General features: G+C 30.7%; 1 protein-coding gene across 1 annotated transcript; it reads right to left on the bottom strand.

Annotated features, from left to right (window-relative positions):
- Positions 1-13,522: 13,522 nt before the first annotated feature.
- On the bottom strand, positions 13,523-17,802 carry LOC139876372 (putative disease resistance RPP13-like protein 1). Its single transcript, XM_071863687.1, has 2 exons — positions 14,127-17,802; positions 13,523-13,766 (listed from the first exon to the last, which is right to left on the bottom strand). The coding sequence occupies exon 1, from the start codon at positions 17,741-17,743 to the stop codon at positions 14,153-14,155; it is 3,591 nt and encodes a 1,196-aa protein (XP_071719788.1). The 5' UTR covers positions 17,744-17,802; the 3' UTR covers positions 13,523-13,766; positions 14,127-14,152.
- Between the last annotated feature and the right edge of the window lie 599 nt (positions 17,803-18,401).

Here is an 18,401-nt window from a genome sequence, read left to right as displayed (position 1 = left end):
ATTATAACTTTAATGATAATAACGATAGTAATAATAATAAAAATAATCAATTTTTAATGATAAATACTTTTATTGATAAAGATGATAATAATAATAATAATAATAATAATAATAATAATAATAATAATAATAATAATAATAATAATAATAATAATAATAATAATAATAATAAGATAAAACTAGAACGACGATAATAACGACGATAATAATAATCATTTTTAATAATAATACAAAAATTCGATGGACTATAACTTCAAATCCGTTCATCGAAATCATTCGATATCTAAATGAAAAGTTCTTAATTTTTCGCAAGCTTTTCAACGACATGCATATCTTATACCTTATCTCAGTCGCATATATAACTAATTCAGGATTCAACATAACCTAACTAAAGGCAATATCAAAAGTACAAACATGCATAATCCTATATACTCGAGCACTAGTCAGGGATACATTATTAGTATGTAAAAGTTAAATGATGAGTACTAACGTATCAATATTGAGATTCAATATTGCAGAAAAAGTACGTAGACGCAACGAAGATGATAAACACTATATTGACCTCACGAGCATACCCATGAACCATATCCAATCACCTCCATAGCTATAACCCATAATTTCCTTAATCCTATCCCACTTGAAAAATAATTTCGAAATCACTCAGAAAGCACTCCGTCGTAATATTTTATGTATACTAATAATATCTTGAAATAATACGGAGTAAATATATATATGTAATCGATTGAGAGAGTTTAGAGAAAAATATTTTCAAGTTTCTATGAAATAATGAAACCTATTGAATTCTATTTATAATAGATTTTTGAATTATTAAAGTGAATTATTAAAGTATGAATTATTAAAGTGAATTATTAAAGTATGAATTATTAAAGTGGATTATTAAAGTATGAATTATTAAAGTGAATTATTAAAGTATGAATTATTAAAGTGAATTATTAAAGTATGAATTATTAAAGTGAATTATTAAAGTTAAAGTAAAGTAAAAATAAAGTAAAGGTAAAGTTTAAGTATAGTAAAAGTATAAAACTATGTACGTATAATACGCGTATAAATATATATATAATATTAATTTAAATCGTTATATATATTTAATAAAATAAAATATAAATATCTTTATCTTTATCATACTGGTTAAGTAATGAGTTGTCAAAAGTGGTTCTAGATATTTATAAAAGTTATATACGTTTTAATAATAAAGTTCTTTTTAAACTGAAAACGTTTTTGTACGTTTGAAACTAAATCAAATAAATATGATAATTTTGTTTTCCAAAACTAAATATATTTAAGAATCATTTTGTTTAAAGGTTAAAATAATGGAAATCGTTATATCATAAAACGTTTTAGAAAAGTAGAATCATATATATTCATAATAGGTTTCAAGTTTTTAAATTACAGTCTGTTGGTGAAGCATGTGATAAAGTTCAAAGGTTAAATAAACGTATGAAATCATCTTAATGAAAAATGTCGAGTTACTTAACTTGTCGATATCCAACATCTAAGTTATTTACACTCCACGTTCTTACTTATAATTCACTTTACCATTTTCCGAATGTTGTCAAAAAGAATAGATTTCTTAAATCACAGTGGACCTCATAACATAGACCCGAAATCATATCACAATGTATCTGATAAATCAATCATTTGATATTATCTTCTAATTCCATCGATAAACATATTAAAATAAATACGTTAATGTAAAGTATTATACGTTTAATACTTTATTAATATTCTCAAGTTATAATATATATATACATATTTATTTATATATAACGGTTCGTGAATCGTCGGTATTTGGTCGAGGTTATAATGAATGTATGAACACAATTTAAAATTCTTGAGATTTAACTTAACAAACTTTGCTAATCATGTCGGAATGATATAAAGATAAAGTTTAAATTTGGTTGAAAATTTCCGGGTTGTCACAGTACCTACCCGTTAAAGAAATTTCGTCCCGAAATTTGAGTGGAAAGGTTGTGAATGATAATAAGTATGTTTTCATGATGCATACGGGCTGAAAATTTGAGTTTTATCATCAGCGAATAATTTGGATAAACAATCCTTTTATATGAAGAGTACGAATGAAGCTAACATAGAAGAGTGAAATGAGTAAGTGTAGATTCATCTTATCATTTGACGTAGATATGATTGATTCCCAGATTTCAAGGGATTTGAAGAAAATCTTCGTAATAAGATTTGATTCTCCGGTAACCAAGGGAATTAGGATCCGCTTTAAATGCGATCGTCTATTTTAATTGTTCTGTCGAAGATTTTCTTATAAATTCACCTCCTTCGTTTCCTTACAACTCACACCTTATGTTGATGCATTTTATGCAAGTCCCTAGACATCTACCCACGTCCATTGCATGTACAACAGTTTACAGGCCACCATGATCGCTCGTTATTATCCTATCCGTGTTTGTATGTGGTTACAGGAACTGCAGGAACGAGATTTGGATGTTTGACTATGTTAGACTAGGTCAGACGTACGAGTGAAGCCTCACTCATACGGCTGACAGGCTCATACGCACGGTTGATGCTGAGCTAAGTCACAATTACAACCTAAATGAGAAGACACGAGTGAGTGATCACCCGTACGGCTGATGAAGCCAACTCGTACGTGTGATGGATGAATCGTACGGGTGAGTCAACAGCAGATGTATATAAAGTCTTATGTTCTTCATTTTAGGTTAAGCCTCTCATTTGTTATACACACTCAGATCTGGTGAGCTCCTCCGATTCTCTCTCAACCCAAATCACCCAGGTGGTGAATAATAGCTTTAGGTGTTGATCTAATCATACTTGATTTTGTTGTGGTTTGACTAAATTAATCCCAAAAAGTTTAACCTATTCACTAGAGGGTTTGATTCACTTATTCCGTCATTGTGTGAGTTAAATCTGTTGATTTCTATGTTCCTAGTCATGTTTCATCACCTTCTATTCTTTCCCCCTCAACTCATATTTTAAAGTATTCATCAATATGCTCCATCCAGTTCTGATTCTCGATATACTTCTAACTTTTATATCGGTCATTCTTCTTTTTCATCTACCGCCGGAAGAATCTATTTACTTCTACTATACTCTTGGGTTTATAGTGTTTCTAGTTCTCCCGTGTCTTTATATTGCTATATGCATCGATATATATGATTTATAATTTCTGGTTTGTCGTTGGGCTTTATATCTTCCCTTATATTTCAAAGTCTCTGCTTCTGTCTTCTATAATCATTGTAATCCACAGTTAATGCTCTCTTTTATTTGCTGCAATTTATACCCCAATTTCTATTTCGGAGTTTTGTCCTTTTGTTTTTTCTTCTTGCGATTAAGTACCGCTTGTAATGGTCCAGAATTCGCAGATATGAATTTTTTTTTTTTTTTTGGAATGAACATTGTTAGTGTTCTAGGAAGGAAATTGTGATGGCACGATCTTGACTTGTCAAATTACCAGAATACCTTGGAAAAGGCCGAATCATCAAGAAATATTTTCTTGATATTTTAGATGTTAAATAGAATACAACAGTCGTATAACATGGCACATGATGATGTTATGATCTGTGAATCATCACATTCCATTTAGAAACTCAGCATGACTTACTTTAATATAATCATGTTGATCAAGTGTCATTATATTATATTAACTCATGCTTCAGCTCCCAACACTACTTCAAAAATATTCCTATTTTAAACTTGAATGTTTCAGAATTTAGAAACTAAAATAGTTTCTTTTATGATGTAATACAGATAGCGCGAAGAGATAAATGATTTCAGATAAGAATAATTATGAAAATATCTTCAAAAATATGGAGGATATTTATAATGAAAGATACGATGATATTTTAGAATTTCTAATATCAGAGGATGATGAAGAATATTGTCCGCAGGGGTTTAGAGTCAGGAGCAAGGTATTCGTTAATGACTTCAGCAGGTACTGAATCATTTGGATCCTTTGAACTCAGGTTCAGTCTTTTTGATTTGTCCACAGCCTCCTTCATACTTTGCTCAATCCGTTTTCCAGTTTCAAAACTTCTCTTTTTCTGCGCTTTTCCAACACACTTCTTCATTATCATCCAGCTTTTACCGTTTAAAGTCGTTTATAGTTTTTGCTGCTTCGTCAGCATTTTTCCATTTTCGGAGAACCAATTCGTAGTTCGGAGTATTTTTCAGAAACTTCACATTCAAATTAAGTCCAGAAAATAGACGTTATATATACACATATAACTGTTGGCGTAGACATGCTGCGAGATTTCAAAATACTGATTGCTAACTCTCAATGATTCGTATGGCAATTCTCGTTACAAGATGCGAATGGGTAAATGATGGGGTTTCGGTAAATATAATGATTCTCTGGAAGGTTAAAGATCAGTGAAGTTGTGAATAAGTTTATTGCTAATGTGGTGGAATATGAAAGGTTCCCAGGTAAGAATGGCGAAAAGGTAACATATATATTATGATAAGGCTACTCCGAATAAAAAATCGAAATTGTCTTGCTGGAGCTGTGATAGAATTTGCTACTTTGAAAAGGAATTGCAAAGCTATATTTTTTTTTTTTTTTGCTAATAAATGCCAAAGGATCTGACACAAATATGTGTTGAATTATGACTTTGATTTCGAGAGCTTTTTAAGTACATAACTGTGGGTAATATGTGGTTGAATCAACATCTCGATTGCTTATTATTTGAAGTGTCTTCAAAAATTTTCGAAGGGTTTGAACACAGATTGTACTCGTTAATATACATTTGATGTTCTAACACAGTTTTGAAGTCAAAGTATATCTTTAAAAAATGTAGGAGTCTAAAGTGATGGTGCCGGTTATATCTCGAATTGAATTCTGAGGTTTCAAAATCAGAATATGTAATTGGGTTTGAATGAGTATGGTTGTTTTGATTTCTATAAAAGAATGTATATTATTGTGAAAGTAGGGAGTATAATGGATGATTTGCTAAATCAGATTCGAAGAATGTAACATATTAATTGTGAATTTATATATCTCTCGGGTATTACCTACCCGTTAAAAAAAATTTCACAATTAATATTTTGTACAAAAGAATTTTATTACAGTCTTTATGAAAATATATATATGTATATTTTCTTCAAATGTAACATAGATTTAATAAGTTAATGTTAAATTAAACTCATTTGATTTACGGTTGAAACTAGAATTGAATAATCCCTAAAGGCATTAAAAATTACATAACTTTTACAGAGTATTTCTTTAATGACATTGAAATTATGAATCAATACTTCATTATTTGTTGATGTATGATGTTCGGTTCGTGGAATTCTTGTGAATTTCGTAAAGTACGAATGATGTTATTTGAAAAGTTTCGAGTACATCGATGATGAAAGTGTAAAATCAAACATATATTTGAATAATACACTTGATTTATTATGAGATGGAATTTATTGAATTAAAACAGAGATTGTAGTTAACGATGGTTAAGTTATTAAGGAAGGATGTACATCTTAGCATATTAGTAATATGAACTTAATCGAGTAGTATCTACCCTTATTTAATTCATACATAATAGCTTAGTACGAAAGATTTATTTTGATCTCAAAATTATATATATATATATATATATATATATATATATATATATATATATATATATATATATATATATATATATATATATAATATACATATAATTTCTCAAGAGGGAATGAGTTAATACTTCATAACTCATTGATACAACATACGCGTTATTGATTTGTAATGATGTCCACGGTGATTCTTGAACTGACGGAGTTTGTGATGTTATAGGTGCTGCTGATTCTGATGACACTGACGGCACTGACAGTGATGGTGATGCTACCGTACTGTTGATGCTGTTGGTAAAACAAGTCTAACTTATAAATCACGCATCATTCTTGTCAGGGTTTCTACTCTTCCTTCTATCATTTCGATTCACTCATCTGATTTATGGTTAGGGTTAGAATAGATAATCTCTAAGACTTTAGAGATTACATAATCGTCGCGGAGTGTTTCTCCAATGAAGTTATGAATCAACACTTCATCATTTGTTGTTGTTGGTATTCCTTGGTATCTACGGGACGTATGACATTGGTGCTCGTGGGACAGATTGTAAAGTTGAGGTTTACGACACGGTTGTGGTTGGGGGTGGTAATGGTACTATTGGCGTTGATGATGGTAGTACTGGTTATGCTGCTGGTGCTGCTGCTGGTGTTTATAATCTTTGCACCATATTCTCCAAAGCCACTACCCGAGAGCGAAGCTAGTTGACTTCTTCTATTACACCGGGGTGATTATCGGTTCGGACGAGCGGATAAATAAAATCTAGAATTTGATGTAGTATATAATCGTGACGAGATACTCTGGAAATGAGAGAGAAAATGGTGTTTCTGACAAGTTCGCCGGTAAGTGCTTCAGGTTCTTCGCCAAGAGGGCAATATGGTAGATGGAAAGGATCGCCTTCTTCTTGTCTCCAATGATTGAGGAGGCTACGAACCCATCCCCAATTCATCCAAAATAGATTATGGCTGATTGGTTTATCCATTCCAATCACACTGCTTTCGGAGCTTGAGTGGGATTCCATATCGGAATTTGAGGGACTTGAACTAATGACGAATTCCATTTCGTTCGATTGAATAAAGGATTTTTCGATATGAAATAATTTTCTGGCTATCGGGTGGTATTCTAATTACATAGAATATCTATATATATAGCGCAAAAGATTTCGTAGATTACGGAGGAATTTACGGGATATGTCGGGCAAAGTTTACAGTAACAGATACGCTAAGATATGAATTTTGTCTATACACTATTCATGCAATCAATGCAGTAAGACGTGTCTAGACTAAGAATGATAAGCAGGCAATTTCTGACAAAAAATGATAAGCAAAACTTTTGACAATGCAGACACGGTCGAAGTCCAGACTCACTAATGCATCCTAACGACTATCAGTTAGACACACTAATGCAGACCTGGTTCGCTAAGACCACCACTCTGATACCAACTGAAAGGACCCGTTCATATACATTATAAATGATTCTTAATAGTTGATTACATCGCGAGGTATTTGACCTCTATAGGATACATTTTTCAGACATTGCATTCGTTTTTAAAATATAAACTCTCTTTACATCGAAAATTGACAGGCATGCATACCATTTCATAAGATTCAACTATAAATGACCTAATCTGTCATTTACTTAATAATAATCTCTATTGAACTCAACGACTTGAATGCAACGTCTTTTGAAATATGCCATGAATGACTCCAAGTAATATCTTTAAAATGAGCAAATGCACAGCGAAAGATTTCTTTAACACCTGAGAATAAACATGCTTTAAAGTGTCAACCAAAAGGTTGGTGAGTTCATTAGTTTATCATAATCGATCATTTTCATCATTTTAATAGACCACAAGAATTTCATTTCCAGTTCTCATAAATATACGTCCCATGCATAGAGACAAAAATCATTCATATGGATTGAACACCTGGTAACCGACATTAACAAGATGCATATAAGAATATCCCCTATCATTCCGGGAAATCCTTCAGACATGATAAAAACGAATTCGAAGTACTAAAGCATCAGGTACTTTGGATGGGGTTCGTTAGGCCCAATAGATCTATCTTTAGGATTCGCGTCAATTAGGCGTGCCCTAATTCTCAAAATTAGTGATGTTCCCTAATTCTTAGGTTACCAAGTAAAAAGGGGCATATTCGGCTTCGATCATTCAACCATATAATGTAGTTTTGATTACTTGTTTCTATTTCGTAAAACATTTATAAAAATTGCGCATGTATTCTCAGCCCAAAAATATAAAGGGAAAAAAGGCAAATAAAACTCACCTATTGTATTTCGTAGTAAAAATACATATACCGTCATTGAACAAGTGCAAGGTTGGCCTCGGATTCACGAACCTAAATTAATTATATATATTTATGTGTTGGTCAATATTTGTCTAACAAATTAGGTCAAGTCATAGTGTACCACAATCCTAATGCTCGAGACTAATATGCAAAAGTCAATTTGACTCAAAATAATTTCCAAAAATCTATACATGATTAATGTATATTTTAAATATCGTCGTTTTATATTTTTAAATATTTTTAAAAGATTTATTAGAGTAAAATAATATAATTCATTTATTAACAAATAAAATTTTATATTAAAATTTATATAATAAAATATACTTTTATATATATTAAGTAATAAAATTTATAGGGTTCATTTAATATCATAAAGATAATATGATAGGTATTATTAAAGTAATGTATTACACGTAGTAAAATATGTTTGTATCACATATTTATTTGATAAAATAATATCTATAATGATAGTAAATAAAAGTTGTATTATTTTGTAATAATAATTATTATTATAAAAATATCAATATTTATAATTACTAAGATGACATTATGATAAAACGATAATTCTAATTATGATAACTTTAATATTTACGATAATTTTTAATATTATCTTTAAAATAATAATTCTATTTAAAATGATAATAATAATGATATTTTATAGTAACAATGACATTTCTATTAAAATGATAATTTTTGTTAAAATGATAGTTTTAATACTAACGATACTTTTAATAATAATAGTAATGATAAAAATAATAAGAACGATAATTTTATCTAAATCAACATCTTATAATATTTTAATTTCATCATGATACTCTTACTCATTATTTCCTAATCATTTTGTTTAATAGCTTTTAATCGTCTTTTATATCGTGTTCATAATAATGATAATAATAGTAATCAAAATAATTACGTGTTACTAATATTAGTTTTAATTACAATATTACTAATAATAATAATTACTATGACATTATTAACGATAATGATAATATAATAATAATAACAATAACCATTTTTAAATAATGATATATATAATAATAATAATAATAATAATAATAATAATAATAATAATAATAATAATAATAATAATAATAATTAGATAATAATAATAATAATACTAATTATAACTTTAATGATAATAACGATAGTAATAATAATAAAAGTAATCAATTTTTAATGATAAATCCTTTTATAGATAAAGATAATAATAATAATAATAATAATAATAATAATAATAATAATAATAATAATAATAATAATAATAATAATAATAATAATAATAATAATAATAATAATAAGATAAAACTAGAACGACGATAATAACGACGATAATAATAATCATTTTTAATAATAATACAAAAATTCGATGGACTATAACTTCAAATCCGTTCATCGAAATCATTCGATATCTAAATGAAAAGTTCTTAATTTTTTGCTAGCTTTCCAACGACATGCATATCTTATACCTTATCTCAGTCGCATATATAACTAATTCAGGATTCAACATAACCTAACTAAAGGCAATATCAAAAGTACAAACATGCATAATCTTATATACTCGAGCACTAGTCAGGGATACACTATTAGTATGTAAAAGTTAAATTATGAGTACTCACGTATCAATATTGAGATTCAATATTGCAGGAAAGGTACGTAGACGCAACGGAGATGATAAACACTATATTGACCTCACGAGCATACCCATGAACCATATCCAATCACCTCCATAGCTATAACCCATAATTTCCTTAATCCTATCCCACTCGAAAAATGATTTCGAAATCACTCGAACAGCACTCCGTCGTAATATTTTATGTATACTAATAATATCTTGAAATAATACGGAGTAAATATATATATGTAATCGATTGAGAGAATTTAGAGAAAAATATTTTCAAGTTTCTATGAAATAATGAAACCTATTGAATTCTATTTATAATAGATTTTTGAATTATTAAAGTGAATTATTAAAGTATGAATTATTAAAGTGAATTATTAAAGTATGAATTATTAAAGTGAATTATTAAAGTATGAATTATTAAAGTGAATTATTAAAGTATGAATTATGAAAGTGAATTATTAAAGTTAAAGTAAAGTAAAAATAAAGTAAAGGTAAAGTTTAAGTATAGTAAAAGTATAAAACTATATACGTATAATACGCGTATAAATATATATATAATATTAATTTAAATCGTTATATATATTTAATAAAATAAAATATAAATATCGTTATCTTTATCATACTGGTTAAGTAATGAGTTGTCAAAAGTGGTTCTAGATATTTATAAAAGTTATATACGTTTTAATAATAAAGTTCTTTTAAACTGAAAACGTTTTTGTACGTTTGAAACTAAATCAAATAAATATGATAATTTTGTTTTCCAAAACTAAATATATTTAAGAATCATTTTGTTTAAAGGTTAAAATAATGGAAATCGTTATATCATAAAACGTTTTAGAAAAGTAGAATCATATATATTCATAATAGGTTTCAAGTTTTTAAATTACAGTCTGTTGGTGAAGCATGGGATAAAGTTCAAAGGTTAAATAAACGTATGAAATCATCTTAATGAAAAATGCCGAGTTACTTAAATTGTCGATATCCAACATCTAAGTTATTTACACTCCACGTTCTTACTTATAAATCACTTTACTATTTTCCGAATGTTGTCAAAAAGAATAGATTTCTTAAATCACGGTGGACCTCATAACATAGACCCGAAATCATATCACAATGTATCTGATAAATCAATCATTTGATATTATCTTCTAATTCCATCGATAAACATATTGAAACAAATACGTTCATGTAAAGTATTATACGTTTAATACTTTATTAATATTCTCAAGTTATAATATATATATATATATATATATATATATATATATATATATATATATATATATATATATATATATATATACATATTTATTTATATATAACGATTCGTGAATCGTCGGTATTTGGTCGAGGTTATAATGAATGTATGAACACAATTTAAAATTCTTGAGATTTAACTTAACAAACTTTGCTAATCATGTCGGAATGATATAAAGATAAAGTTTAAATTTGGTTGGAAATTTCCGGGTTGTCACACCTCGGTCGTGCCGCGACCTTGGGCGTGTTTCTTCCAGTTTTAACTCGTCGAACGCGTACTCATGCATACACACATGTGCCCTTCATCCATGCAACGTACATCCATATAAAAACACTTAAACCTTGCCTCGAACAATCCACGTACTCTATATCCATACATGCAACATATATATATATATATATATATATATATATATATATATATATATATATATATATATATATATATATATATATATATATATATATATATATATATATATATATATATATATATATATATATATATATATATATATATATATATATATATAGGGGGATGATTCTCACACACACTTTTTTGATCCTCACACCAATTGAGTATTATTAGAAGAGTAAAAAGTTAAAATAGGTGTGTGAGGATCAAAAAAGTGTGTGTGAGAATCATCCCCCATATATATATATATATATATATATATATATATATATATATATATATATATATATATATATATATATATATATACGTACGCGCTCTACATATACATCGTACGAATAAACGGGTCTAACAGTCGAGATGGGTCGAGACCATCTTCAAGTTCCAATTTCGCATTTCATTTTTAAATTTTCTGCTTCGGATTTTGCAATTCAGTTTCAGTTAGTTTTTCATTGCAATTTCATTTTAGCATTTCTAATTTCGTTCGGTCTTCATATTCACATTTCAGTTTTCATATTTGTGTTTCAGTTCTCATATTTGCGTTTCAATTATATATGCGTTCAACTTTCCGATCCGCGTTTCATTTTTCAGATTCACATTTATTTTCCTGATTCTTGTTCCAGTTTTCAGATTTCAGTTTTTTGTTTCACGTTTCGCGAAACTAAAATTGTAATGGAAAATTGATCTATGATACGCAAGACGTCAAACCGAAAACTACAACTTTTGAAACTAAAAATTCATAATCAAAAGAATATCACGAGTAGGGTTGAATAATCGTTGATGGAAAATTTAGTGTCATTGTATTTTGAATCTCTTACAACCTTTTATGTCAATGTCACTATAATCGTCGAACGAGGTAAACGATCCCCTTCTATGTTCCTTTCATTCAAGTCTCTACTGACAATACTTTCCATTTTGGAATTAAGCATCAGTGTTATTTTTCTTATTCTGTTCTATAAATTTTCTATGAGAGTTTACAATTGGGTTCATTTTCTAAACATCTTTTTGAGGAATTGGGTTTTCTTGAGTTTGAATTTTGATTCTTGAGGTGTTAAAAATATATGATTAAAATAAATAAATTTTGCCCCTGGGTTTACCCTTATCGACCCTTCTTATTATAAGGAATAAGTAACAACTCCATCTTCTTATTACAATTCCTTGAAGCTTCCATTTGAACACTCCAAAACAAACCAATTTGATTCTCAATTATCTAAACACAACTGATCATTGAACGAATTTTTTGAACTCTCGTGCATTGTACGCCAGGCGAGCATTGAAGACAAGATAGAATCTATAGCAACATCGTATGTTGCTAGTGGTGTTGAATACTCTAAACAGGTACTAATGAATTCATTTGTTTTTCAACTTAAGAATAATATGTGTAATTTATTTATATTGCCATTTCTTCTAGGCAGAAAAACAGATAAAAAATGTATACCAAGCAAGGGTTTAGAACTTCCAATTTGTGACATTGATCTCGATGCTATTACTCGGATGGTAAAAGGCCTTTCATGAAACTTAATGTAGTGGAGTAATTACACACGTATAAGTTGTACTCTTCTGAATAATGGTGTTATTGTTACACAACATGGTTTTGTAAACAATGATGTATTAGATGCTTTTAAGTTATAGCCAAACCAGGTCATTAAGGCTTGCATAATGTAGACAAAGCTAATGGCAGACAACGACCCATAAACCAGATCGTTAATGCTTATAAACCAGATCATATAAGGGCCTAATAGCACAAAATGACCTAATGGTAGACAACGATCCACAATGTAGACAGTTTGTCCCAAACTGCAGACAGGTTAGGGTGGCAATTCTAACCCATTTGACAGCAAACTGGTCGGGTGACAATTCTGACCCCTTCGATAACAGATGGGTTGGACAGAAATTTAAACCCATTTTTCTGTGTCTGGTTTTTATAGACAGGGTTCTACTGGTTTTATTTTTTTTTTTTTTTTGTTTTGTTTTTTATATTTTTTTTTTTGGTCATAGAAACATGGCGATAATGTGCCTCTTGTGGAAGCTGGTTATGCAAACCTGAGCTGGTTCTCAGTTCAAGACTGATACAAATGCAAATGCAGATGGATCATTTTTGTGTTTAAAATGGGGGAATTTGCACAATTTTCACAAATCCTGCAAATTTCTAAGACCTTCAGTTTCAATATGATTGTACAAATGATGATCATCTAAGTCAATTTATTGCCATTCATTGATTCACATTCACTTCATACTTTTGAAAAGTCGCAACACAAATTTATTAGGTAGTCATCTATAGCTTCTAATAAGTTGCAACATAATCATATTGTTAAAATGTTGAGCTAAAGATGATAAGTATAAAAATACCTGAGTGCAATATATTTGTTGTCACCTTGAAATACATAAGGAATACATGATCTAACTAATAACCTTCATAGCTCAATAAACAGGATACATTAAAAGTGCAGCTAATTTGCCATCAACATGGATTTGTGAAAATCTTCATAAATTATTACAAAATCACATCGCAAACACAATTTTCAACTTATAATCACAACAAACTCTGAAACTTTTGCACCGCTTCTCCTATGGTGTTTTGAAAGCCGTCAGTCCCCATGTTTGCACGAGATGAATCACCTGCCAAACATATCATATGAAATTCCCAAATTAGCATACTAATTTCAGATTGTGTAAAATACTTGATAGTTTTTGTAACACATATGTTGTCTAGTGTATTTTCATATATTTCCTAAAACATTTTAAACATTAATTAAAATAATACAAGAAAATGTATCAAACAGGTAGAGGGCTAGTTTATTAGCTACATAGGGCAAGATAACCAAAGTAAAAAAATATACAAAACCTTGCAAAACAAAAGTGCCAAACCAATTAATACACAACTTTATTAGTTTATAGTGCCTTGCAAAAAAAAAATTAAAAAAAAAAAAAAAATTAAAAAAAAAAAAAAAAAAAATACCATGATGTTATTTCACGTACCAATTAATACATCTGGAGCTCCTTCTCTACATATGCACCGTCACTTTCAAAGATGGAGTTGTCTTTGGCACATCTTTAATGTTAGGGCACCAACAAATCTCTAGTTGTTGAAGGTGAGTGAGGTGTTGTACGAACTCTGTAAATGATTTCACATCCTTAAAATAATAGATATTTAAACTAGTTAGAGATGGTGGAAGAAGAAATGATGTTGAATTGCTATTATTCATTGCATCTTCTTTCATTGCAAATGATTTCACTCCTGAATCTTTACCCCATAATGTTAGTTGAACAAGTGAGGTCGGGTAATTCTGAAGCCCCCACTTTGACATTGGCTTCTTCAATTCTCCTATTTCTAGCTTCCTTAAATTAGGAGGCCACAATCCACATGGAAATGAACCATCTATGCTTGGACAATTATATATGTTCATCTTTTCCAAACATGTGAGACCTTGCAAATGTTCATGAGAAAATGACTTCAAATTCTTGCAATACCATATTACAAGAGACTTGAGAGAGGATGCGAGATCCACTTTCTTTACCATTGATCCCAATATCAATGATGTCAATGAATCACAATGATAGATCTCCAACTTCACAACACTATTAGGGCAATTGTAACTCTTCAATGAATTACAACCCCAAAGAGTCACATATCTAAGAACAGATCCTTTGTCAATGTTGTTACTCCCCACAATAACACTAACCTCCTCTTTCTCTCCCATTGATACCAACTTATTACAACCACTTACATACAACTTTTGTAAACTCACAAGAAGCCCATATGCCTTCGATTCCGAATCACACAAGTATCTCAATTCATCACATCTAGAAATATATAGATATTCAAGTGCCTTGAGATGTTTCAAAACATCTCCATCCAGTTTCGTAAGTCCTTCAATACAAGTCATTTTCAACTTACGGATTGAATAAGATGCACAAATTATGGATCTTAACACTTCTTCAGAGCATCCTTCAATATTTAAAACCTCAAGTAACGGTAATGATCCAATTGACAACTTTGCCAGTTTCGGACAACCTTCCATATGTAGTACCTCAAGTGACGGTAAAAATCCAAATGAAACCTCGGCCAGTTTCGGAAAATCTGTTAAGTGTAGTTTAACAAGTTGAGGGAACGATCCAATTCTAGCATTTTTACCATGTCCGGTTGTTAATTGTGTACAACTTCTACAACCATTGAATGTAAGTTCCCTTAACTGATTGAATGATGGATCTCCAACCCAAGTAGGAAATTTCACTCCCCCATAGAACAAAATCTTGAGTTTTTTCAACTTATGGTGAGGTCTTAGCCATTCAAGAACTTCATATTCGGTCTCCATATTTCGAGAATCATCAAACACATGTGTCCATTCCAAAACAATATCATCAAGGCCCTTCTTTTGTTGCAAGTTGGCATCCTTTGCTTGTATTGGATCCATCACTTTTTCCAACCCTTCAATGGAAAGTTCACCCTTAAGATCAACAAGGTCTTTTAGTTCAGACAAATTAAACCCACTACCTCCTTCAATGAAAACCTTCGGTAGAGTTTGTAGCTGAGTCAATTCACCAATCCCTAATGGGGTCTTCTTCAACAGGGGTGTGTTTTCGAAATCAAGATGTCGTAAGTTTATTAACTTCACAAAACTGAACGGTAAGCTAGCTAAATAACCACACTCGCGAACCAACAAGCTTTGTAGATTATATAGCTCACCGACTTGTTCAGGTAATCTTTTGATGCTAGTTCCTGAGAAATTGAGGTACCTGATATGTTTGAGATTTCCAATAAACATTGGTACCTCAGTAATGTTACAATAACTCAAGTTCAACACCCTTAGGGATTGTAGTTTTGGAAGTAAATCAACAAGAACGTTGTCCAATCCGATTTTAAATTCCCACATATATTTGAAATGTAACTTTGACACTGACACAGGTAAGAAGGTTCTTAAGTGTGTAGCTCTGTGTAATTCCTTAAACTTTCTATATATAGAAAAACTTCTTAAGTGAGCATCTTTTTGACGTATGAATGAAAAGTGACGGAACTTTTCAAAAGCTTCATTCCTACCATTTAGATCCATCTTCTCATCCAACATATAGAAAAACTCACCCGCAACACTTATGGCCAGGTCATTCATCAAGTCGTGCATGATGTATTCGGATTCACTATCTACCGAATGTTGAAAAAACGACCTTGATTGTAACTCTTCAAAATACCGGCAACCCAAACTCTCCATTGACATGTTGCCTTTTGCTGAGTTTAAAAAACCCTCTGCCATCCACAATAACACTAGTTCATTCTTGTCAAACACGTAGTCTTTTGGGAATAAACAACAATAGGCAAAAAGTTGCTTTAGTTGACAAGGGAGATCATAATAGCTTAGCTTAAGAGCCGGTAGAATATGATCACTTCCAACATCTAAACTCCATATCTCACTATTCAACAACTTCTCCCATTCGTCTTCATCATTTCCCTTAGTCTTCAAGACCCTCCCAAGTGCTATCAAAGCTAAAGGCAAACCATCACATTTCTCAATGATACCTTGAGCAAATGGTTTAAGTGACATGTGATTCTCAAAGTTAAGCTCGCCTAGAGCATATTTGGAAAATAAAGACATAGCATATTCATCAGACAAAGGCTTCAGAATGTGAGGTTGAACACTGGTCATTACCGATGCAACAGTCATCTTGCGGGTTGTCACGATAATTTTACTACCAGGTAAGCCAACAAGTGGTTGTTCAAGAGTTTCCCATGCCTTGTATTCTTCGTTCCATACGTCGTCCATAACAATTAAGAACCTTTTCAGTGACAATTTTTCTTTAAGTGCCACATGAAGTAGATCAAGATTAGCAAATGTTTTATCCTCCCCAGTGACAGACTGATAAATGGCCTTACTGATGCTGAATATATCGAACACGTCAGAAACACAAACCCATGCCCTGAGTTCAAAGTGACCCTTAACTTTCTTGTCGTTGTACACTAGTTTGGCTAGAGTTGTTTTGCCAACGCCACCGAGACCAACTATTGGCACTATGCTCACATTTTGATTACTTGCTTCACCCCCTAAGATCTTCTCGAGCAACGCTTCTTTATCCCCTTCCCTACCCAAAACTTTGGACTCGTCAATAAGTGAAGTTTCCAACCGTCTGTTCGAATTGTCTAATGTTTCGAATTTCCCGTAAACTTCCAGACCGAGTTTATTTTTCTGATCAAGAAGCTCATTCAATCTATTGGTAACCTCTTCTAGCTTTGAACGTACATTACGACCGTACACGCTATGAGTAAAGACACCATGGACACTCTTAAATAACTTACGACTAGTGCTGGGATCACATTTTCGATTCAGCTCGCGCTTTGTAACTTCAGTGGCTATATCATCCACTACATCTTCCATGTCATAAGCCAATTCCTGAAGATCGTTTAGCCATGATCTAACAGCTTTCTGAGTTATGTGCTTGTTTGCTGCATCAACAAGCACATCTTGGATCAAGCCCAAATCATTCTTCCATTTCTTCAGCTGATTATCGATTCCTTCTTGTTGAGCAAAATTCATCAATGGACCAGAAATTAACTTCTCGATCAGCACACTCACAACTGAGCTAACAACCATTTCACCCATTGCCATTTTTAAAATAATAAAAAGAACGTTTGCTTGTAAGGAGATTTCATTGAATTGAAAATAAAGAGTATACAAATGCAAACAAAGAAAAAGACCCAACACTTTCTGAAGTAGAAAGAAGACCAAGACTTTTTGTGTGGCCCTTGTTTTGATAAGGCCTCCTTTTGTATTACAGAGTAATTCCACTTCAAATGTTAGGTAAGTAAAGTTATGGGAGATGATATTTTTAACATGATTCTTCCACCATCATTTGATGTCGTTATTTCAACAATATCTCTTATTTGATTATAACATGAAATATTTGTAACTCATCATTAAGGGTATTTTAGTACAGTCTGGTGAATCTAGTAAATATGGTGGTGGAAATATTAATGCCCGTAAGTTATACTAACAAATACGGAATTGTTGTAACTTAGTTGTTAATGACAACTATTAGTGGCCTATTAAGTTGTAATTATTATTAACTTATAGAATTAGTAGAGAGTAAAAAATAGAAATAATAATTGTATTAAGAAAGCTACCAGTTTTTTCTTACATTCACCATATATTTATACAAGAAATTTCACTAGCCTACAATTATTGATCATCCACATTTTTCAACATTACTATTTCATATGTTAAATATATTATAACACTCCCCCTTGGATGATAATTTTGTTCGATC

The sequence above is a fragment of the Rutidosis leptorrhynchoides genome, chromosome 11 (genome assembly GCF_046630445.1).
Source record: "Rutidosis leptorrhynchoides isolate AG116_Rl617_1_P2 chromosome 11, CSIRO_AGI_Rlap_v1, whole genome shotgun sequence".
In the NCBI taxonomy this organism is placed as follows: Eukaryota; Viridiplantae; Streptophyta; class Magnoliopsida; order Asterales; family Asteraceae; genus Rutidosis; species Rutidosis leptorrhynchoides.
This window is presented reverse-complemented; position numbering and strand designations above follow the sequence as displayed.